Below are 25,688 nucleotides of genomic sequence, written 5' to 3'. Positions count from 1 at the left end.
CTGTGTCTTCAGAGATAAGGATATTCCTTTCCTCAGGGCTTAGGAAGGGCACGTCTACATGAGAGTTTGTGACCTGCTTCAGGGGAGGTCAGAAAATCCTTTCTAGCTTTCATGACCTGTTTCAGGAAAGGGGTGGAGGGAAGGTCACAGAGACCTTCCTGCTTCTGTCATTTTCTAATGGGCAAAGGTGGCATATTTGGGACATGTCTCAACCGTGTCACTACTTCGAGCAAGGGGACATGGTTGGAAGATACCACTCATGAGTTGAAAGCTAACATTTTCTTGATGGGGTTAAAAGCATAACTCTTTTCTGCCTTCAATTTAGTAGCCTAGTTCTAATGACTTTTTTCTACTAGATAGGCTCTATAAAAATAAGATTAAAGATACTAGATAAATTAAAATCTTATCCAAAAGACATGATGACAGAACAAGAAACATAAAATTCAAAATGTCTCAAGACATTCAATGCCATCACAGATGACACTGAGCTGCAAAATTTAATGTTCTGTTCTCAGTTTGAAAAATCGTAAGTTATTTATACAAGGGAATTGAGTAAGTATGCACATGTGGAGCAATCCTTAGTCATGGAATTAGTTAATACAGAAAAAGTAACAAAGAAGTAGATGACTTAATCATGAAGGCAGACAGACATTTCTTCACATGGGTCTCATTTGAAGAAGAGCACGTGTTTGAAGGAAAGGCATATATGTAACGGTAGTTTCCTAGGGAAGCCTTTAAAAGTGGTATGCCAAGGCAAGAAGGGAAGCTTCTTGGTTGGTTAAGAAAATAACAACATCTATTGCAACTTCCAATGTCTGGGTTATAGTCTATCTCAGTTTATTTTATATTAAATTCACTAATTATTCCTGGTTGCTCCTCAAACTAAATCCTTAAAAAGTCTCGACTTCTTTTTTGTTTGTTTGTTTGTTTTTGGGATGGAGTCTCACTCTGTCACCCAGGTTGGAGTGTGGTGGCACAGTCTTGGCTAACTGCAACCTCCGCCTCCCAGGTTCAAGTGATTCTCCTGCCTCAGCCTCCTGACTAGCTGGGACTAGAGGTGTGTGTCACCACGCTCGCAAATTTTTTGTATTTTTAGTAGAGATGGTGTTTCATGGTGTTAGCCAGGATGGTCCCGATCTCCTGACCTCGTGATCTGCCTGTCTTGGCCTCCCAAAGTGCTGGGATGACAGGCGTGAGCCACCACATCTGGCCACTACCTCTAAGCAATAGGATGCATGCCATTTGTCTAAGAGAGAATTGATGGAGTTTTCTTAGTTATCTTTGAAATAATGTTTTTTTATTAATGTAATTGCTGTGTATGATTGTCTATTATTGTCATATTAATCACCCTACTAATGGGTTCTATGTAGGGAACTTTACTTTGAATCATTAGGTGAATAACCCCTGTCAACTTCAGAGGTTCCCTAATATATTCTTCCTTCTTCACTGTTCATATTTCACTGTGTAATTACAGCTCCCAATCCTTGTACATCTAATGACGGCAAAGGCCCCTGCTCTCACATGTGTCTAATCAATCACAATAGGAGTGCTGCATGTGCGTGCCCCCACTTGATGAAGCTTTCTTCAGACAAGAAGACCTGCTATGGTAAATTTCTTACAGTTCTAATCAAAAATAAAAACAAAATTGAATTCTCTCAAATTATATTAGCATTCAGATTTTACTCATATTAAAGCAGAGGAAGTTTTTTTTTTCTGTTTTCAAAAATATTTTAGGTGGTGGTGCTATTTCCAGCCACTATTGATGATTCATCTGTTCTGGGGAAGACTGACAAATTCTTTAAATATGTGATATGTTGTACTTTGTTATTTGTTACCTTATTCATTTTCTTTCCTGCTACTTTCTTATTTGGTACGTTAGCAGAGTTTATCTCTGCAAAACAGGAAGATTTTTAAGTGGAAGTGCATTATCAGAAAATGATGATGTAGGTAACCTGCATAACAAAGAGGGGCTTAACAGCTTTAATCTGCTCTTCTGAAATCACTCTAGCATCATCTGGTAGAGGATTATCAACTAGAAAAGGGAAAAAGTGAAGTAAAATATATAACTTGGAAAGATTTGTAAAAAAACTCCACACATTTAAACAATGCATTTGAACTAAAAAAGATAAATTTTGTAAATAAAATTTTTTGCTTTCTATTAATAATTTTATTTATTTGCAAAATATTACTTAATTTTAAGGGCAGAAAAAAAATACTCACCAAAATTTAAAAGTCAGGAATTTATGTACATGTAGCTTTAAAATACACCATAATAACATATCTCAACACCAATAACCTGAAATATAACAACAAAAAAATAGAATATCTGTAACTACTATTTCTGTTTGCTCTGATATTTTACAAATGTAGTGCAAGGAAGGCACCTATGGAAGTAAAAGTGATACAACGCCTCACAATGTTAGTTACTACAAATTTACAAAAAATTACACTAAAAGCACGCTTTAAATTATTTGAACCCTAATTTTTATAGGAAAAATATACACAAGATTTCTAATAGCATGTTTAAATTTATCTTATTCAAAGACAGTATAGAAAAAATGTTCTTAGATTCCCTCAAAATCTTGTAATGCAATACAATGTTGTAGTAATTACGTACAAAGTACAAATATGGTATTTGGCATTTGTAGTTTATGTAGTTTAGCAACTTTGAAATTTTAAGGTCACTGAGAATTGATTACTGAGACTGTTTAGGTGTTTCTAGCTGAAGAAAAATGATGATGTAAGGCTTCTAACTCATTTCACGTTTGTTCCTATTAAATACCTTAATTTAAAATAGATAAATTGTTACTGCATTGTTTCCATCAAATATTGATTGTGATTTTCGGGAGTTAACATGTATTAAATCAAGTAATATTTTAGAATTTCTAGACTCTTTCAAGCTTGCCAACTTCATAAGAGAAAAACAATTTCTATTTCTTTTTTAGAAATGAAAAAATTTCTTCTTTATGCAAGACGTTCTGAAATCAGAGGAGTGGATATTGACAATCCATACTTTAACTTTATCACGGCATTTACAGTCCCTGATATCGATGATGTTACTGTGATAGACTTCGATGCATCTGAGGAACGTTTATATTGGACAGATATTAAAACACAAACCATTAAACGAGCTTTTATTAATGGAACTGGGTTAGAAACTGTTATTTCAAGAGGTAAAAGATTTGCACGTTACAACTTTAAAAATGTTTGTTATTCAATTTGTAATAATCACAAATCTTTTATATTCTTTCTCTATTATTCAACTTTATGCTGTTAATTGAAAGTTAGAATTGGTTAGAGATTTAATAATATGCTACATCCTTACTATTGTAGAATGTTATAATTACATTGCACAGAGCAGACCGATAATTAGAAATTTACATTCATGTGAAGAAAAACTTCAGGACAGATCACCTTAAAATGTAGATTTCTCAGCTGGGCACGGTGGCTCACAGCCGTAATCCCAGCATTTTGGGAGGCCGAGGCGGGTGGATCATTTGAGGTCAGGAGTTCGAGACCAGCCTGAACCGACATGGTGAAACCCTGTCTCTACTAAAAATACAAAATTAGCCAAACGTGGTGGTGCACGCATGTAATCCCAGCTACTTGGGAGACTGAGGCAGGAAAATCACTTGAACCCAGCAGGTGGAGGTTGCAGTGAACCAAGATCATGTCATTGCGCTCCAGCATGGGCAAGAAGAGCAAAACTCCATCCCTCCAAAAAAATTAAAAAAATAAAAATTAAAAAAATTTACATGTCTAAATAAACAGACTTAAAGTGTCTTTTTTGCTGACGGAGGAATAGTTACATTTACATAGAGAAAATATAGGATATTAGGAAGGACTGGCTTCCCTCTTTTTTGTCTCACTCTGTCACCCAGGCTGCAGTGCAGTGGCACGATCTCAGCTCACTGCAACCTCCACCTCCCAGGTTCAAGCAATTCTCTGCCTCAGCCTCCCGAGTAGCTGGGATTACAGGCACCCACCACCACACCTGGCTTTTTTTTTTTTTTTTTTTTTTTTTTTTTTTTTTGTATTTTTAGTAGATATAGGGTTTCAGCATCTTGGCCAGGCTATTCTTGAACTCCTGACCTCGCAATCCACCCGCCTTGGCCTCCCAAAGTGCTGGGATTACAGTTGTGAGCCACCATGCCCGGCCTCCCTCCCTTACTTAAGCTTATAAACAACTTCCCTTTGCACATATTTTTATAGACCTAGACTAAACATATAAAACAGGAAAACTGTTCCTATTTCCTGACCCAGCAGGTTGAATTATAGGTTCTAAGAGAGTGTTGTTCAACTACCCATTACAAAAATAGGAGTAACTTGTCCCAACATAGAGAACATATATGAAGTGAGACATATATGTACATGTCATGGTTGCGTTCTAAATTTTTAGCATTGAATTATCCTAATATTGGCTTAAAGTTTGGCATATTGTGATTTCAGGGTCAGTTATTATTTTATTGAATGTGTCTTTATTGAGCACTTACTATTTGCCATGACTAAATATCCAAAGACAGTTTCTCTTCAATCTAAATTTGGCAGAAGGATTTGAAGGGGAATGGAGAAAAGAGTAATCAGTAATCCATATAGATGCATCAAACACATATGCTTTCAAGTCTATTGAAAATTTAAAGTCAGACATATTTGAGCAATGGTAAATGTCATAATGAAGGCAATAGGAAGTGCAGATTTTATTCACGATCCTTTTCAATACTAGAAGGCTAGCTTGAGTACCATCAATAGATCTGAGAGTATTTGACCACTGAAATACAGTTGTATTTAAGCTAGCTCTTTTCTGATCTCAGGTTAGCACTGTTAAAAAATTTTATTGAGTGGTTTGGCTATAAGCTTGTTCAAATATTTATTTCGAACTTGCTGAAAAACAAGAATCTTTGTAAAAAAGCGAATGCAAAGATTTCCTCTTTGTTCAGAATTTTTTTACAAGGGAAGGGGCGAATGTGGTTGGATAAGCATTGTTAGACTGGATTAAAAAGAAGAACAATGACTGATGAAACGTCATTAAATTCCTTGAAAGACCAAGTAAAGGACATTAGGTGTCTCCCAAGATTGACAATCAGTTAGGTGGTCTTCCCTCAAGAAATTCACCAAAGTCTGACAGAAAAATGTTCAAGTACTTTGTTATAAATATTTAATATTACCCAAAAGGCTCTGTGAATTATAAAGAGCAAAAGATGTTGTATCTTGAAAAAAAATAGGAGACAATTTTCTATCTTTAATTATGAACTGGTATTTAGTAGTAATTTGGTGAGTTTATCTTTGAGAAAATCATCAATACTTCTATTTAGCAGATTCTATTCACAATTATCAACCAAAATTTGAGCAAAAATGTTTTCTCACTAATAATTAATACATATACTCATTAGGAGCAATAATTACAGATTCAGTCATTTTGAAAAATATTGGAACATTTTCTTTTTTTTTTTTTTTTTTTTGAGACAGAGTCTTGCTCTGTCCCAGGCTGGAGAGCAGTGGTGCTATCTTGGCTCACTGCAAAATCTGCCTCCAGGATTCAAGCTATTCTCCTGCCTCAGCCTCCCGAGTAGTTGGGATTATAGGTGCACACCACCATGCCTGGCTAATTTTTGTATTTTTAGCAGAGACGGGGTTTCACCGTGTTGGCCAGGCTGGTCTCAAACTCCTGACCGCATGATCCACCCACCTCTGTGGGTGGATCCTCCCAAAGTGCTGGGATTACAGGCGTGAGCCACCGCACCCGGCCTGAATATTTTCTATGTAGTAAGAAACTTAAGGAGAGCCAAGACAGACTGAACGGTATGGAGCACTGAATGAGAGGGATGTATCTGTACAAGCTGAAAGATCTAATGAAATAGACACCAAATTATGTCAACCTTTATAAGACAAGTTTTCAATGTTTATGTTAATTCTGAAAATAATGGGAATTAAGGAAGTGCTTCAGGGAGGGTGTGACTACATGATGAGCTTTGCCTTTGGAAGAGGCCAGTTTAGCTGCTGTGTTTAGTAGAGAGTTCTATGGGTTGGGAGTGGATGAGCAGTGAACTCTGAGAGACAGAGTAGCTGGCTGTTACTGTGACTCTAGTAAGAGATATCAGAAGCCTGGACTAGGCTGGGGAAAACACAGATGGAGGAACATGGACAAATTCTAGAGATATCAAAGAGTAAGAACATAAAGGAACTTAACCATCAATTGGACATAAAGTTTGAGGAATAGGCATTGTCAAGTATGATTCCATTTCTGACTTACCCCACCAGCTGAATAATGTTGCCTTTCAATTTTTTCCAGAATGAAACTTTGTTAAAGTTGGATATATCTTTCCATTAGCAGAAAAACTTGAGATAAACTTTTGACAGTTTAGCTTCCGAACTCATCAAAGGATCTCAAATTCCACCATTAATTGTACTTTATTTTATCCTTTCATCTTTTAGAAATTCCATGAATGACTCTGTGGAAACCTCTCTTACTTCTTGCACTGTGGGTCTCTGTATTTTCTCAGTTAGCTGTCTTCTCTCTCTTGGGCTTTTTCTTGAGAGACTTTATTTTCTTATCTTCTTTGTCTAAATGTGGGGTCAGCTTCAAAAATTGGGCCCCAAATAAATTCACTGTGCCTATCATCTCCCATTATTTTCTTCTCAAGTGGGCCATTTTCTTTCTTTCTTTTTTTTTTTTTTTTTTTTTAGAAGTAGTTTTGCTCTTATTGCCCAGGCTGGAGTGTTGTGGCACGATCTGGGCTCACTGCAAACTCCTCCTCCTGGGTTCAAGTGATTTTCCTTCCTCAGCCTCCAGAGTAGCTGGGATTAAAGGCACCCGCCACCATGCCCAGCTAATTTTCTGAGACAAACACTAGCTCCTTGGTTCAGGCTTTCGTGAGGGGAGGTAGAAATAGTTTGCCAGCCTTTTCATTCTACGTGTCCTGAAACACCAAGCTGTTCTTAATGTATATATTGCCCACATGAGCTATTTGCTATAAGTAGCTTGGAGCAAATAGTTTCAAAATAATTTTCTTCAGTACAAAACTACAAGTTGAGAGCTATTTTCTATCATTCCTTTGTAGATAGTATCCCACTATCTTTTGACTTCCCCTATTGCTATTGAGAATCCACTTGTTTTCCTAATTGTCATTCTTCTTTTGGTGATGTCTCTTTGCTCTCTAGCTACTTATAACATCTTTCCTTTTTCCTTATTATAATATCTATATTTTGCTACCTAGAGTTGTTGTATCTTCCATGGGGTCCTGCCTTTCATCAATCCAGGGGAAAGAAATCCTCAAAATCCTCTGTTTTCTCTAACTCAGTCTTCGTACTCTATAATTTGCAAACTCTAATTTATGTGTTGGACTCTAATAAATGTGTTGGACTATTCATTCTGCCTTCCAACTCGCTTAATTTCTTTGTTTCTCTGTGCTAACTCTGTTAACTTCTTTCAATTTGTTTTGTAGTTCACTAGTTGAACGGTGCCTAAACTGCTATTTTACACATTCAAAAATTATTTTTTTATATTATATTTTTTAATATCACAAGTTATTTTTGGTTCTCATGCTTCCAAGAGAATCTTTTGAAAGGAATCGTTGTACTTATTATTATTCAAAGCATCATATATTCCATTAAGATATTCCACCTTGTCTTTATCCTACATATAATAATTTATGAATATGTAGATTTTGGAGGATTGGACCTTTTGTTTTTTTTTTCTTTTAACTGTTCTCTTATATCTCATTTCTTTGTGTGTGTTTTAATTTTTTTTGGTTCTGTTACGAGGATGAACTTACTGGGAAGTGTGAGTCTTGGGTTGAATAAATTTTTTCTTTCACAGAAGACTTGAATTTTTTATTGATGGAGAGAAAAGTAGACACTATAAACCAGGAATCAGTTTAATTTTATTTTTCCCTTTCTTTGGTTTTGCAGTTATGGCAAATAGTAGGTTCTCAATGAAGACTCATTCAATAAAATAATAGCTGACCCAGAAATCACCAGTGGATTTCTTATGGCTAATAATCTTTACTAGCACAGTGGATTTCTTATCTATAAGCTAGTAGTTTCTAGTAGCACAGTAGAGATCTGTTCTTAGGAATTCAGGTGTTTGTGTGTTTTTTTTGTTTGTTTGTTTGTTTGTTTGCTTTTGCCAGAGAAAGGACAGAAAAAAAAAAACAACTTGTTTTTATTTTTTAATTGTTCTCCTTTATAAGCAGGTATCTTTTTTCTCTCATCTTTCACTAGGGTGTGTCTATACCCAGAAGATCACTCTTATTTAGCTTACCCATTCTTTGTAAGTTTAAGGATTGAACCCTCTTACATTGAGCAATTCATACTCCATGAAGCTCTCAATTCTCAGCACAAGTATTTGTCTCTATAATTGCACCCGCTTCAGTAATCCCATTTTATCTTCCTTGATAGTTTTAGCTAATGTGTGAGTGTGTGTTAGCATGTTGAGTTTTTCCTGTCTGTATGATCTTGACAATGCATTTGAAAATTACAATTTTTCATGCATCAGTTTTGTGGCAATAAAGGACTTCTCAGAATATACTTTATGATTAGTCTTAGTTCAAGAAATGAGAGACCCCAGAAGTGGAAAATTAAACTTCCTGAGAAACTTACTCAGAGATCTTGTTCCGATTTACTTAAAAACAAAAGTTAAGACTTGGAATTTATTATTTCAATATTTTATCAAAAAGAGAAAAATATTATTAAATATATAATGATTTTTATTCCCCCCCCATATGCTTGTGATGAGTTTACCAGAGCACTCTGCAACAACCAGATGTGGGAATTAGTGATTGATAGCCAAAAACAAGAGTGTTCTTTTAGACATAAAGATGATAATTAGAAAGTTCAATCTGGTGGGAGAAAAATGTTAAGCATAAAAAATTAGAATTAGGCTGGGGGCCTAATTAGGCTCACGCCTGTAATCCCAGCACTTTGGGAGGCCGGGGTGGGTGGATTACCTGAGGTCGGGACTTTGAGACCAGCCTGATCAAAATGGAGAAACCCCATCTCTACTAAAAATACAAAAAAATTAGCTGGGCTTGGTGGCACATGCCTGTAATCCCAGCTACTCGGGAGGCTGAGGCAGGAGAATTGCTTGAACTCAGGAGGCAGAGGTGGTGGTGAGGCGAGATCTTGACATTGCACTCCAGCCTGGGCAACAAGAGCGAAACTCCGTCTCAAAAAAAAAAAAAAAAAAGGTCAGAATTAAGATTGCCTGAGTACGTATTTAAATACATACTCCTCAACATAGACATATTTGACTTTTTTAGCTCAGTTCACATATTCTTAAAATTTTAGATTGTATAGTTCATGAATTCATGAATTCATTAAAAATATTTATGTTGAAGGCAATGTTGTATACAACTGGGGAGAGGGGCCAAAAAGACACATTATTAAGGAGCCTGCCCTCAAAACACATATGTGAAAGTAGTTATATATCAGCAAAGTAATGACTACATTAGGTAAAAAGAGATCGACCAGGTACAGTTATACTGAGTTAGGCAGATGGAGAAACTCTTTCCAGCTAGGATACACAAGAGACACGATTAGGTTTTTGTGGTTGAAGGGATGATGTTGTTGATCAGCTAGCCTATTATGAATAAAATTCAGACAAGTGGAGATGGGGGTAGGTTGTGAAATCTAAATAGTTTCCCTGTAGTGTGGAAAGATCAGGTAATATCTAGAAATCTGAAAACATATTAATATGGTTAAAGTGTAAAGTATTTTGTTAAAAATAGTGAGAAATAAGGCTGAGAAAGTACTGTAGCTATAGTCACACTATATGGAAAAGCAGGCTAAGAAATTTAGACATCACATTCTGGATGGCTAGAAGCTATTGAATACCTTGGGGCAAGTGAAGGTCATGACTCAAAGCTCTGTAGTCAGAAAAATAACCTGGTAGCAAATAAATCAATTGCTTAGAAGAGGAAATGCTGGATACTATTGTAATATTAAAGCTTGAAAGAGATTTGAGAGAGCATGAACTATAGAATTGACAAAGACTAAATAGATATTTATAGCTTTCATTTGGCTGTGCCTTACAATTTAAGAGTGGAATATATTCTCCAGGCCATATGATTAAGAGTCGATCAGAAATGAATAAAAGGATTTTGAGCAGCAGAGACAATGCTTACCCCTGACCCCCCACCACACACACACACACACACACAAAAAAAAAACTTTGGAGAACATGTATTTTAAGGTAAACAGAACCTTATTATTTTTGCCGATACCAAGAAATCCAAGGTAAAATGAAGAAAGGATTAAGTTCTTAGATTGGCAAAATATTCATCAGCCCTACATTAGGCTGCATAAATACACATTAACTAAAGTATTATAATATTCATAACAATCCTATGTGTTATCTATAACCCATTTCACAGGTAAGAAAAGAGACTAAAAGACATTTAAGTGACTTGATTAATGACAAAAATAGGCACTCAACCTGAACATAAACCCAAATATTCTTATTACATCAATACAGCCTCTCAGCAACCAATTAACTCCGGAGAATGAAAGAAGGGGAAGAAGGAATAAAGATTCTGAGTGAGGGAAATAAATATATATAAGACGTGGCAGGTTTAATTTTAAGGAGGTGGTATATTACTTTTGTCTAAAAAAAAAAAAAGATGAAATTGGTTGAGGATAACTAAAAATAAGAAATGTGAAGTTTAAGATTGAGAAACAAGTTTACATTTGAAATTCACCAACTTACCTGTAAATTAATCATGAAAAGTAATTTGCAGAGAGAGAGGGTTCTTGATTTGAAGAGAACCGGAAACACAAGTAATATCTTCTAAGGCAACTGTGATTATTAGTTACTTAGAAATACTAAAAGGATTTTTGAGCAGCAAGGTAGGCTCAGTTGAGATTCTGGCATGGAAATGTAAGCTGGAAGCCTACCATTCCAATACTGCACTTTACGGCTGACTCAGAACTGCCAGGCCCCCACATCTTGTTTTGCTCTCTTACATTTTGAACTAATTGGCATACTTTACAGATCTGGAGTTTCCACTTTCACATTAAAAAATCTAGCTTTGTGGCTTCTTTTGAAAAGAATAAAAAGGGAAGTTACAGCAATTCGACTAGAGCTAGGTAGCAGCTGCTCAGAAGTTTTGATTGGAATCACCAACCTTGAGCAGTAACAGAATCTTGGGCCTCTCCCCAGAACTACTGAATTAGAATCTTTATTTTAACAGTCTCCAGGTGTCTTGTAAGTTTGAAAAATAGTGGTCTAGAGAACTCTGTAAGTACAGAATGCTAGAAAATATTAAAATTTTCTAAAATAAAACCAAAATCAAGGTAATCAAATGCTATAAATTGGGCACTAAACTGGCCTAGTTTATATGTTAATATTTCTTAAAAGATTTTCTGCATTTATCCTTTATAATACTTCATTTTTTTTCTTGAAAAGGTGCAGTTTTTAAGTGGAAGTTGCAATGTGCAATTATATTTAAGCCTAAATTCCATAATTGTTTTAAAAGATGTCTAATTCAATAATAAATGAATAACAACCAAAATATTTCTATTGGCTGTAACAAATCCAAACTTAATTTGATTTCAGAATGTTCTGCAGAATCCACGTTGAAGGGATGTTAAAATGATTTTAGTGGATTTTCTCTTCTCAGTCAATTCCTCTGAATTATCTATTTTGAAAGATGTTCAACTCTGGTGATTCTTTTAGGAAAGTTTAATTGTTTTATTTCATTTTAGTAACAAATTGGCACTTAAAACATAAAATACCCCATTTGTTGATGGCCCACAAGTACTTTCTCCTAACTAGAAAGATGTGCTATCAACTGGAGAAGCTATTACTCTAATTTGAATTTTGGTCACCTTGGCTCATAAGACTGCTGCCTGTGTTTGCTCCTAAGTGTTTACTAGTGAATCATTGACTGTTAGTGTAATTTCAATGCTAATTGTTGCTTCAGGTTTTCAAATAGCTCAGCAGTAAGACATTAATGATTATTTATGCCTTAAGAAGGGCTGATAAGGGAATGAGATTACAATCTTGTGCGATTTTAGCTAACAAATTAAAGTGTAAATTAAATTTTCCCTTAGATAGAAAATAACTACTTGGAGAGCCAATACAATGAAAAACTTCATTCATTTTTAAATCTTTTCTTTCCTGTTTTATAGATATTCAGAGTATCAGAGGGCTAGCAGTGGATTGGGTGTCACGTAATTTATACTGGATTAGTTCAGAATTTGATGAAACCCAAATTAATGTGGCAAGGCTAGATGGCTCTTTGAAAACCTCAATTATCCATGGAATCGATAAGCCACAGTGTCTTGCAGCTCACCCAGTCAGGGGGTAAAGTATGATTATTATTTTTTTAAGTTTTCCAAAATTTCATAGACTTTTGCTCTGATTTTATATAAAAACATTGCTTAATTCAGAGGAGATATATATAACAGCCATAAGAGTAAAAAAATGTAAATATGGAAACTGTAAAAGAGATTCCTGGTTGGAGTTTTATAATCTGTAGATTATATATATCCTACACCAACATATATATCTGTGACATATGTAAGATCTCATTAATTTATATTTCTAAGAAATGACAGTTCTGAATAAAAAGAGATGTAGGAGAAAGTGGTTGCTTTCATTTTGAAAGTCAGTTGTTAAAAATGCATGTACTACATGTTGGTATCATGGTCACTGCTATGTAGATCAGATTCTTCAATCTTTTGGATAGTCACCTTGTACCCTTAAGGGAGCTTGCATAGAGCTAAAAGAGATGCTTTTCTCTCTAGTGCTTTCAACAGCAATGGAAGAAATGAGTTTGTTACCCTCTATGGCATCTGATTTCTTCACAGCCAAGAGGATTCAATCTTGATGAATTACTTAACAAAGAAAATAATTTACTATAGTCTTAGCTAAATATTCAGTCTTGTATGTAGGAGGAAAAAGGAAGTGAGATATTTTTTCTTCACTAACAGGAAAAAGCAAGAGTGGTGCTTTCTTCTCAGGCAAATATGTAGGTTATTGCTCGCAAATGGGTGGACAATTTTGGATTTTTCTGAAGAGAATTAATCCTGAGTCAAGAATATATTTTGATGTTTACTTTGTTTTTTAGTGTATATTTCTTCTCAGTGAGTAGGTCTACATCTAATATTTTCGATCCATATCTCTTTTGAATTAAGAAAACTCTACTGGACCGATGGAAACACAATTAACATGGCAAATATGGATGGCAGTAATAGCAAGATTCTGTTTCAGAATCAGAAGGAGCCAGTTGGTAAGTATTTTTTTTAATAGTCACCAAGTTTTCAATGTGACAAACCTGTACTTGTACAATATACCTTTGATCTAGATCCTGAAACAAAATATTAAAGATTAGTATAATAAGTAAATTCAGGAATTGACCAATTTCATTGAATCCATTGGGTTTCTATTAGGTTTATTAGTCAAGGTTCTCTAAAGGGACAGAACTAATAGGATAAATGAACATACAAAATGGGGGTTATTAGGAGAATTGACTCACAGGATCACAAGGTGAAGTCCCACAATAGGCCATCTGCAAATTGAGGAGCCTGCAAACTAGTCCGAGTCCCAAAACCTCAAAAGTAGGAAAGCCGACAGTGCAATCTTCAGTCTGTAGCCAAAGGCCTGAGAGCCCCTTGCAAATCACTGGTGTAAGTCCAAGAGTCTAAAAGCTGAAGAACTTGAAGTGTGACGTTTGAGGGCAGGAAGTATCCAGCATGGGATAAAGATGGAGGCCAGGAGACTCACCAAGTCTGCTGTTTCTCTGCCTGCTTTTATGCTAGCAGCTGATTAGATGGTGCCCACCCAGATTGAGGGTGGGTCTGCTTCTCCCAGTCCACTGACTCAAATGTTAATCTCCTTTGGCAACAGCTTCGCAGACGCACCCAAGAACAATACTTTGCATCCTGCAATCCAAACAAGTTGACACTCAATATTAACCATCATATTAGGCAAGGAGGAAAAATTCTTTATCTGAATAGGAAGAATAATTTTTTTAACATGATAATTTTGCAATGTATTACATAATGAAGTTACTTTAATTTAATTAATAAATCTCTTATTTTCACTGGTGAAATATCTGATACAATGCTACAGTGGCAATATAACTACTGAGTCTTTTCCTGATCATCATTATTGTGTCATTATTGATAATTACAAGGTTTTGGGTTTTGGTATTTAGTATTTAGTCTTTATTCACTCTGCAGTGTGTTCATTTAGTTTCTTATTCTGCCTTTGCCAACCATTGCAAATCATCAGCTATAACATGATGGCACTGACAGGGAACCTTGACTTGTTCCCAAGAAACATCTTTGAAAATATTAAGTATAAAAATTCTCTTAGAATATAATATTTTACCCATTTGCATGTAGATGTCTATATTATAATACTCCTTCGAACCTTAATCACTTTTTCCTCATGTTTTCTTTCATACCTTTGAGAAGCAAAAATTGTTACAGGGCCTATTTGTCATTTCAGAATACCTTTTAAAAATTTAGTAAGCCTCAGTTTTGATATTATTGTCATAAAGATGCAAATGATGGGATATACAAGAGAAAATTCATTATTTTGTTTCAATTGAACACTATTTTTTGAATCTTGGAAAAGAATCAATATATCATGAAGTTTGTCGATTTTTTCTTAGTTTTAGAAATTTAGGGCTACTTGAAGTAGCACATTTTTCATAGTGATGATTCAATAAAGGTGTAGTATCACTAAGATTTGCAATAAATAATTCTTTTCATGTGATCTATAGAATAAACCTCTGATATAAAATGATATTGTTAACAGCTATTTTCTTTAGACAGTTTGTTCTAAGATTTTTACATAATTGAAAGTCAGGGTTGTGTTAGAAATTAAAGGCAAATTGAAACGCTAATACTTCTGTGTGGAAGATGATAGAACAAAAGAAACAAGGGTTTCTACAAGATTAGGACCCATACAAAGGACTTAATTTGAACTAAGGCAATTCAGTTGGTACTTATCTGGAATTGTTCAGAATATGTAATATTGAAAAATGAGTATGATAGAAATAGCATAAGCAAATCAAGTCCTTACATTGTAATTTGGCAATCATAGTTTATACCAAAATGTTAATTTATATGCTTATTTCTATAATGGTGAAAACCTTATCTTTTCTAATACTAAATATCCAGTTTCCTATTCAATTTTTTTTTTTAATAAAAGGCCTAACAGCTTATAATAAAAAAAAAAGTTTATAAGAGAGGTATTCATGTTACCTATTCACAATTTATAGCTGGCCCCTCAGATGTTGTTCACCAAGTGATATATGTATTTTTTTTAATTATACTTTAAGTTTTCGGGTACATGTGCACAACGTGCAGGTTAGTTACATGTGTATACACGTGCCATGTTGGTGTACTGCACCCAGTAACTCGTCATTTACATTAGGTATATCTCCAAATGTTATCCCTCCCCCCTCCCCCCAGCCCACAACAGTCCCCGGTGTGTGATGTTCCCCTTCCTGTGTCCATGTGTTCTCATTGTTCAATTCCCACCTATGAGTGAGAACATGTGGTGTTTGGTTTTTTGTCCTCTGGTGATATTTTGCTGAGAATGATGGTTTCCAGCTTCATCCATGTCCCTACAAAGGACATGAACTCACCAAGTGATATTTTTAACTGCATAAGGATGATGATTGAACATTCAATAATACATATGTCTACTTTATGTAAGTTATTATATTTGAAAATTTAAAAAATAGATTTTCAAAATGACACTTTTTAAAAGTTTTAATTTGTATAAGACATACTATTTTAGCATAACTGACTATACCTTAAATCAGCATTGAATATGCTGTGAGTCAAACATTCATTTATTCAATAAACAGATTTTTATTATTGGATTTTGCACTAGGCCTGTTGATAAAAATTTGACACTGTCCTTTTCCTTAAGGGGCACAGGAACCTAAATTATTTTAGATTCCATTAAGTAAATTTAACTCAGTGTCCTTGAGCAAGTTACTGTTAGCTTGGTGTCCTTGGTTTCCTCATTCATATAATCAAGACAAAATCTCTATTTTTATGAAGTTCTCATGAGAACTGAATGAGAAAAATTTATGAGGCAAAACATCTGGCCCTTAATAATAGAAACTGTCAGTAATAGCGGTAGTATGTACATTAGGTCCAATAGACTGGAATTCAAATCATATGATTGTAGTATTAAGACTCTAAGTGAGTTTAGTGAACATAAACAGAATAGATTCCATAGAAATGTAGTAGAGGAAATATATGTAACCAAGTGGGCCTCTGAAATGACCAAATGTTTATACAAATGTGGGGATTTAACTCTGTACTGCTTTGCTGCTCATGCTAAGAGGCAAACAAGTTTAAGGTTAAGCACCTTCCAGTAACTTTCCACATTAGCTTGCAATTCCTGTTAAGCAGGTGCCAAGATTGATAGTCTGCCCAATGCTTAATGAAAAGCTGTGTTGTCCATGTATAAATGCAATACTTTTTTTTTTAAATACTTCCAAAATCTGGATGCTCCTCAGCAATTCCCCAGCCTGCTATATACTGTCACATCTCTGTCTGCCCCAGAAATCCTTATTTTACATAACCACAAGAAGAAAGTGAGCAGATGAAGTCTCCCCTGCCTCTATTCTCTCCCATCTCCCTACCATGAGCAATGTTCGTAGATCACTAACATCTCCTTTGGTAGCATGCACCATTTGGATTTGCCAATCCAAATTAAGTGAATTAAATTGTTCAAAGTCTAAGTACAAGAAGAAAAAGAAAATTCAGAAATCCAGAAATTAGGGACAATGCATAGCAATTTTCACATACACATAAAACATTCTTTTTGTCGTGTTTCAGGGACAACATGGTTGGGAAAAAAATGTTATTTGAGGAACCAAACAAATTTGAGTATGAATCACTGCTTTGATGCTTATTAACTCTGTGACTTTAAACAAGTCTCTTACCTTTTCTAAGGCGCAGTTCCATATCTATACAATGGAGATAATAGTATATAACTTTTGTGGTTATTTTTAGAATTAAAGGCTTATATGCAATATCTCATGTTTTAGCAATTCCATAGTTATATACTCTAGAGAGTTCCTATATATATGTTCAAGAAAGTACATTAAATCATAATATTAAAAAAATTTTAAAAAGCCTACATCTTCATTAAAAGAGGAATGAGTAAATAAATGCAGCATTTTCATTGCTAAAGTATGATATGTACATACAGATGTGTGTGTGTCTACTTACATACATATATATGTAGGGAAGTTCAGACTTTCCCTTTGAAGGTTTGAGTCTAAGTCTGCTGAAATAAATTAACAGTAGGCAGATTAACAGGAAAAAAAAGGCATTCAAATGTATTAACGTGTACATGGACGCAGGAGTCCTGCAAATATAAAACTCTAAAAATAGGCATGTGGCCAGGTGCGGTGGTTCACACCTATAATCCCAGCGTTTTGGGAGGCTGAGGCAGGTGGATCACCTGGGGTCAGGAGTTTGAGACCAGCCTTGCCAACATGGTGAAAACCCGTCTCTACTGAAAATACAAAAAATTAGCCAGGCGTGGTGGCGAGTGCCTGTAATCCCAGTTACTTGGGAGGCTGAGGCAGGAGAATCATTTGAACCTGGGAGGAGGAGGTTGCAGTAAGCCAAGATCATGCCATTGCACTCCAGCCTGTGCAACAAGAGCGAAACTTCATCTCAAAATAAATAAATAAATTAAAATAAAATAAAAAGAGCAATGTGACTGAAGTTTTTATACTATGTAGAAAGGAATAGTGACTTGGAGCATGGCGACAGGTTATGGGAGGGAAAGGGGAGAAAAGACGTGGCAAGCAAAGGTTATCTTTATGCAGGTGAAGCCTCACAGGTGGCAGCCCTCAAAAAGAATAGATGGGAGCCTGTGGTAAAAGTTTCTCTGTCATACCTGTAATAATGTCAGACGTTTAGTTTCCTTTTCCTGTGAGTTAAGTTTTTCCTATCTCCAGATAATGCAGATAAGAAGGCCTCAGATAAAACTCTTACATCTGTGTTTTACTTCACTAATGTAGATTTTCTCAACAGATGCAAGTCTTCCCTACTAAGGAGAGCTTTTCAGAACTATTCCTGTGTCTGCCGCCCCTCTGAGTAGTCATCTCAAAATAGACCAAAGAAGTATATTTTGGGGTGGTATATTTTCATTTCCTTCACATACATTTCAAAACCATTGAGAAAAGTTATTAGCAGAATGTTACTTACATACTTATAGTATGATACCATTTGTATAATTTCAAAGTGAAACACAAAATATTAATATACATTGCTCCCAGATATGCTTATTTAAAAACTATAGAAAAAAGTGAACTGGAAATTTACACACCAATTTTATAATAGCATTTGATTTAGGGAAGAGTCAATAATAACATCTGAAAGAGAACTTTCTTCTTTATCAAAGGTAATTTTAACAGTATGAGTTAAATTTAGTTCATATTTAATAAAAGTATTCAAATTAAGTATAATGAAATGTTAGTAGTGTTCAATTCTAGTGAATTCATGAGTTTATTTTCATCTTCTTTCCTCTGTTGGTTCTGGCTCCTCCAAGTGTTACCAAAACGACCCATTGTTTAGACACAGCTGACTTTCTTCTTCACAGTGGTAAAAGAGAGCACTAACTGGCCAAGTCTTAGTAGTATCTAAGAGAGGAAAGGGCAGTTGACATTGTAATTTAGATTTATGGCCAGGCACCGGGGCTCACGCCTGTAATCCCAGCACTTTGAGATGCCAAGGTGTGCAGATCACGAGGTGAAGAGATCCAGATCATCCTGGCCAAAATGGTGAAACCCCATCTCTACTAAAAATACAAAAATTAGCTGGGAATGATGGCACGCGCCTGTAGTCCCAGCTACTCTGGAGGCTGAGTGAGGCAGGAGAATCGCTTGAACTCAGCAGGCAGAGGTTGCAATGAGCGGAGATCGTGCCACTGTACTCCAGCCTGATGACAGAGTGAGAGAGACTGTCTCAAAAAAAAAAAAAAAAAAAAAAAACCCAAAACAAAACAGATTGTAATTGAGATTTTAAAGTCTGGTTTAAGGTAGGTCTTTCAAATGAACGTGCAGTTAGGATTGAGTAAGAATCATTATATAAAGATTTCCGACTGGTTAGAACAGCAAAAAGATTCTGAGGGGAAGTTGTTTGAAGAGCCTTAAGTTATAAAATGTTTGACGCTTTTCTTGCTGAAGAGTTGATGAGTCTTTCAGGAAGATCCTGAAATAAACAATATTATCGGCAACTTTTATCTTCCTGGGCAATAATTTCTTGGGCTAGTAATGTTATGTTATTGAAAACAGTAAAATAGTAAAGCCTTGTTAGTGTAGACAATAAACTGTGCTTATGGTTTTGATTCTCGTTTATAAAATTAAGCCTTTGTTTCAGGGATTTTTTTAACCTCTTCAAAACACATTAAACATAACCTTTGTAAAAAATTTGTACACTAACGTGTTCGTTCACCAGCTGACTCTGAAAAATGGACCCACAATAGTCAGAGTTCTACCAGAGAAAGAAAGCCAATTATGGGTGTGTATATATGTATATACAGTAAGTCACCACTTAACATCATCAACATGTTCTTGGAAACTGTGACTTTAAAGCCAAAAGACATATAAAGAAAACAATTTCACCATAGGCTCATTAATATAAACAAGAGCTGTTTCTAGAGCATATATCTGGCAACAAAAACATTAATAAATTTCTAAATAAAGACCCAAAATGCTTATAATATTAAGCATTGAAATAAATGTGAGGCATACATGCATTTAAGAAACACTAATAAAAACACGTAAGATTTTAACCAATTTTTGGTGAATTAGTGAGTGATGGTGGTCGTAGTTGTGGTGGGCTAAACCAAGAAATAAATGTTTGCCAAGTGACAATGGTACAGAACACCTCCTACTGCCACATAGTTTAAAACCAAACAATAACAAATACGGCAGGCTTGCTGAGTACTTTCTTACCACATCATTTATTGTTGTGGATTTGTGTGATTATTGTGTACTTTACAAACTTTTATTTGACAACAATTTGTATTCATTCATTCATTCTCTAACCCACTTATTCCAGTTTAAGGTCACAGGATTACTGAAGCCTATCCTGACAGCTCAGAGTACAAGGTGGGAACCAACCCTGGAAAGGACACTATTTCATCACAGGGCACACTCATGCACACACACACCCTCACTTATATTGGGACAATCTTTTTTTAACTGATATATAATGATAATGCATGGTGTGGAATGCATGTGATATTTTGATACATGCATATAATATATAAAGATTAAATCAAGGAAATTGAGATATCTGTTGCCTGAAATCTGTAACTTTTCTTTACATTGGGAACATTTCTTTTCTAGCTATTTTGAACTAGACAATACATTATTGTTAACTGTAGTCGTTCTACTGTGCTATCAAACACTAGATCTTAGTCTTTCTAACTGTACTTTTCTACCGATTTTCCACATTTTCTTCATCCCCCTACTCTTTTGTTCCTTCTCCAGCCTCTTGTAACCACCAATCAACTCTCTACCCACAAGAGATCTACTTTTTTAGCTTCATATATGTGGGAGAACATGTGGTATTTGTCTTTCTGTGCCTCACCAATTTCTCTTAACATAATGACCTGACACTCCATGCATGTTGCCAATGACAGAATTTCATTCTTTTTTTATGGCTGAATAATATTCCATTGTGTATATGTACCTCATTTTGTTTATCCATCCAGCTAATGATAGACATTTGTGATTATTGTAAATAGTGTTGCAATAGACATGCTAGTGCAGGTATCTCTTTATATACTACATTTCTTACTTTTGAATATATACTCAGCAGTGAGATTGCTGGATCATATGGTAGCTCTATTTTTAGTCTTTTGAAGAATCTTCATACTGTTTTCCATAGTGGCTGTACAGTCCCTCAGTATACATGGGGGATTGGTTCCAGGACCATCCACATATACCAAAATCCACACATATTCAGATTGTGGAGTCCATCCTGCATGAGTGGGTACACAAAAAGTTGGCCCTTCAAATATGTGGGTTTTGCATCCTGTGAATACCCTGTATTTTCAATCTGTCCTTGTTTGAAAAAAAAATCACATATAAGTGAATCCATGCAGTTCAAACCATTGTTGATTGAAGGTCAACTGTATTAAATTACTTTCCCACCAACAATGTAGGAGTATTCCAATGTCTTTACCTCCTCAGTAGCTACTGTTATTTCTTGTCTTTTTGATAATAACTATTCCAACTGGGGTGAGGTGATATTCCACTGTAGTTTTGAGTGACATTACCCTGATGGTTAGTGATGTTAAACATTTTTTCATATATCTGTTGGCCAATTGTGTGTCTTTTTTTGAGACATGCCTACTCAGATCTTTTGCCCATTTTAAAATCACATTAGTTATTTTGCTGTTGAATTGAGTTCCTTATATATTTTGGTTATTGATATCTTGTCAAATGGATAGTTTGTAAATATTTTCTTCCATTCTGTAGATTTGCTCTTCTCTTTGTTGATTGTTTCCTTTGCTGTGCAGAAACCTTTTTGTTTCATATAATCCCATTTGCTATTTTTGCTTTTGTTGCCTGTGCTTTTGAAAGTTTAGCCAAGGAATCATTGCCCAGACCCATGTCCTGAAGTGTTCCCCAAATGTTTTCTTTCAGTAGTTTAATAGTTTTACCTCTTAGAGTCAAGCTTTAATTCATTTTGATTTGACTTTTGTATATGGCAAGAGATAGGAGTCTAGTCTCATTCTTCTGCATAGGGATATCTAGTTTTCCCAGCACTATTTATTGAAGAGATTGTCCTTTCTACAATGTATGTTCATGGTGCCTTTGTGAAAAATGTATTGGCTGTAAGTGTATGGATTAATTTCTGAGTTCTCTAGTGTGTTCCACTGTTCTCTATGTCTGTTTTTATATCGCACCATGCCATTTTGTTTACTATGTCTTTGTACTACATTTTGAAGTCAAGTAATGTGATGCCTCCATCTTTATTTATTTGTTTAGGATTGTTTTGGCTATTTGGGGTCTTTTGTGACTCTGTAACATCATTGGTTTCTTGATAGAGATTGCATATAATCTGTGGGTAGCTTTGGGTAGTGTTGACATTTTACCAATTCTAATTCTTCCACCCTGTGAGCATGGAATATCTTCTCTTATTTGTGTGTGTTCTTCAATTTCTTTCATCAGTAGTTTATTGTTTTCTTTGTAGAGATCTTTTATTTCTTTGGTTAAATTTATTTCTAGGCATTTTGTATTTTTTGTAGCAATTGCATATGGGATTGTTTCTTAATCTCTTTTTCAGTTTGCTCACCGTTGGCTGATATAAATGCCACTGATGATTGTGTGATAAATCCGGCAACATTATTGAATTTGTTTATCAGTTCTAATAGATTTTTGGTGGGGACTTTAGGTTCTCCTAAGTATAATATCATGCATCGTAAAACAAAAATAATTTGCCTTCTTCCTTTCTAGTTTGCTAGGACGTCCAGTACTATGTTGAAAATAAGCAGTAATAGAAGCATCCTTGTCTTGTTCCAGAACTTAGAGGAAAAGCTCTCATTTTTTCTCCACTCAGTATGAAGTTAGCTTTGGATTTATTATATATGGCCTTCATTGTCTTGAGGTCTGGCTCTTCTACACCCAGTTTGCTAAGAAGTATTTTTTATCATAAAGGGACGTTGAATTTTTTAAAATGCTTTTTCATCTAAGGAAATGATTATATGTCTTTGTCCTTCATTCTGTTAATGTGATTTATCATATTTATTAATTTGCATAGGTTGAACCATCCTTGTATCACTGGAATAATTCCCACTTGATTGTGGTGAATAATCTTTTCAATATGTTGTCAAATTTGGTTTGTTAGTATTTTGTTGAAGATTTTTGCATCTATGTTTATTAGGGATATAGTTTTCCTAGTTTTTGTCATGTCTTTGTCTGGTTTTAACATCAGGGAAATGCTGGCCTCTTAGAATGAGTTTGGAAGTATTCCCTCCACTTCAAGTTTTTAAATACTTTGAGTAGAATTGGCATTAGTTCTTATTTAAATGTGTGATATAATTTGCTAGTGAAGTCGTCAGGTAGGTCCTGGGGTTTTTTTTGATGGAGTATTTTTTATTCTCATTTAATCTCATTGTTCATCACTGGTCTGTTTGGTTTTTCTGTTTCTTCATGGTTCAGTCTTTGTAGGTTGTGTGTATTCAGAAATTTATCCATTTATTCTAGGTTTTCCAATTTGTTAGTGTTTAGTTGTTCATAATCGTCCCTAATGATTCTTTGTATTTATGTGGTATCAGCTGTTATGTCTCCTTTTTTTGTTTCTGATTTTATTTGTCTTTTCTTTTTTTCCCTTAATTAGTCTAGCTACAGGTTTGTCAATTTTGTCTTTTAAAAAATAGCTTTTTATGTCATTTATCTTTTATATTATTTTTTAGTCTCAATTGCATTTATTTCTGTTCGGATCCTTACCATTATTTTTCTTCTACTACTTTTGGGATTGATTTATTCTTGCTTGTCTAGTTCCTTGAGTGCATCATTGGGATGTTCATTTAAAATCTTTTAACTTTTTGATGTAGGTGTTCATTGCTGTAAACTTCCCTGATTTTGCTTTATAGCATAGTTTTGGTATGTTATGTTTCTAATTTTATTTGTTTCATGAAATTTTCAAAATTTCCTTCTTCATTTCTTCATTAACCCATTGATTATTTAGGAGCATGTTGTTTAATTGTCATGTGTTTGTATTGTTTCTAAGTTTCTCTTATTATTGAATTGTGGTTTTATTCCATTGTGGTCAGAGAGAAACTTGATACAATTTTGACTTTTTTGAATTTGTCGAGACTTATTTTGTGGCCTCACATAGATCCTATTCCGGAAATTGTTCCACGTGCCGATGAGAAGAATGTGCATTGTGTAGTTGTTGGACAAAATACTCTGTAAATGTCAGTTTGATTCATTTGGTCTAGAGTGTAGTTTAACATCACTGTTTCTTGGTTGATTTTCCATCTCAATGATCTGTCAGTTACTGAGAGTGAGGTGTTAAATTCCTCCACAATTATTGTGTTACAGTCTCTCTCTCTCTCTCCCTTTAGATTTATTAATGTTTGCTTTATGTATTTCGGTGCCTTGGTGTTGGATGCATATATATTTAGAATTGTTATATCCTACTACTGAATTGACCTCTTTTTTATTATATGTTGACCTTCTTTGTCTCTTTTTAAGTTTGACTTAAAGTCTGTTTTATCTAATGTAAGAATAGTTACTCTTGCTCTGCTTTTGATTTTTATTTACATGGGCTATCTTCTTCCATCTCTTCACTTTCAGCCTATGTGTGTCTTTTTATAGGTGAAATGAGTTTCTTACAGGTATCATATAGCCTAAATTTAAAAAAAAAGCCTGAATAAAAAAAAATTATTCAGCTGCTTTGTGTCTTTTAAAAATTGGAGAATTTCATCTATTTACATTCAATAGTATTTTTGATAAGTAAGGACTTACTACTGCCATTTTGTTACTTATTTTTAGAGTATTATGAATTTGTCTTTGTACTTACTTTTAGCAATGAGTTTTAAACCTTCAATTGTTTTCTTTTTGCATATTAGCATCTTTTTTTGGCATATTGAAGAACTCCCTTTAGAATTTTTTTTGTAAGATGGATCTAGTGATTGCGAGTTCCCTCAGCTTTTGTTTGTGTGGGAAAGACTGTATTTCTCTTTCATGTTTGAAGGAAAGCTTTCTGGGTACAATATTCTTGCTCAGCAGCTTTCTCTTTCAGCAATTTAACTATGTCACCCCACTCTCTCCAGGCCTATATGGTTTCCATTGAGAAGTCTATTGCCAAGTGAATTGGAGCTCCTTTATGTGTTATTTGCTTCTTATCTCTTGATGCTTTTAGGATCCTTGCTTTGTCTTTAACCTTTCAGAATTTGATTATCATATGCTTTGTGATAGTCTTATTTGGGTTGAATCTGTTTGGTGATCTCTGATCTTCCTCTAACTAGATATTTTTATCTTTAGGTTTGGTACGTTTTCTGTTATTATTTCTTTGAGTAAGTTTTCTACCCCTTGCTCTTTCTCAACTCCCTTATATGCTAATAACTCTTGGATTTACAGTTTTGAGGTTATTCCCTATATCTTGCAGGTGTTCTTCTTTTCTTGTTATTATTTTTCTTTTTTATCCTTTTATTATATGTTTTCTGATAGCCTCTCTTTAAGCTTACTTATTTTCTTCTGCTTGATCCATTCTGCTGTTGCCTCTAGTACATTTTTTAGTTCAGCAAACTTGTTTCTCACTTCTAAGATTTCTGTTTGATTTTTTAAATTATTATTTTAATATTTGTTACTTTCTCTGATAAGTTTCTGAATTGATTTTCCATGTTACCTGGGAGTTCAGTGAGTTTCTTCAGAACTACCATTTTGAAATCTTGATCTGAGAGCTCACAAATTGCTGTCTCATTAGGGTTAGTCACTGGCTCTTTGTTTTGTCCATTTGAAGAGGTCTTGGTTCGCTGTTTGCTGTTGTTTCTTATGGATGTATGTCTATAGCTTTTCACTGAAGGCCTTGTGTCTGGCTTGTGTTGGTTTTCTAAGGTATGTTTGCTTAGAGTTTCTTTGCAGTCACTTGTAAATCCACTTGATCCTAGATCGATGGCTTTTTTTTTTTTTTTTTTTTTTTTTTTTTGCATTAGATAGCATCTTAATCCCAAATTT

The 25,688-nt window shown here is 34.7% G+C and overlaps 1 protein-coding gene across 1 annotated transcript in view; it reads left to right on the top strand.

The window, feature by feature from the left end:
- LRP1B (LDL receptor related protein 1B) overlaps window positions 1-25,688 on the top strand; it is a 1,896,287-nt gene that overhangs the window by 1,277,270 nt on the left and 593,329 nt on the right. Inside the window, exons 28-31 of the mRNA XM_054478394.2 lie at window positions 1,475-1,606; window positions 2,946-3,173; window positions 12,127-12,301; window positions 13,135-13,229. Coding sequence (XP_054334369.1) covers window positions 1,475-1,606; window positions 2,946-3,173; window positions 12,127-12,301; window positions 13,135-13,229 — 630 coding nt within the window. The remainder of the gene's footprint in view (window positions 1-1,474; window positions 1,607-2,945; window positions 3,174-12,126; window positions 12,302-13,134; window positions 13,230-25,688) is intronic.

The sequence above is a fragment of the Pongo pygmaeus genome, chromosome 11, assembly GCF_028885625.2.
Source record: "Pongo pygmaeus isolate AG05252 chromosome 11, NHGRI_mPonPyg2-v2.0_pri, whole genome shotgun sequence".
NCBI lineage: Eukaryota > Metazoa > Chordata > Mammalia > Primates > Hominidae > Pongo > Pongo pygmaeus.
The sequence above is the reverse complement of the archived record's forward strand: the minus strand, read 5'-3'. Positions and strand labels throughout refer to the sequence as shown.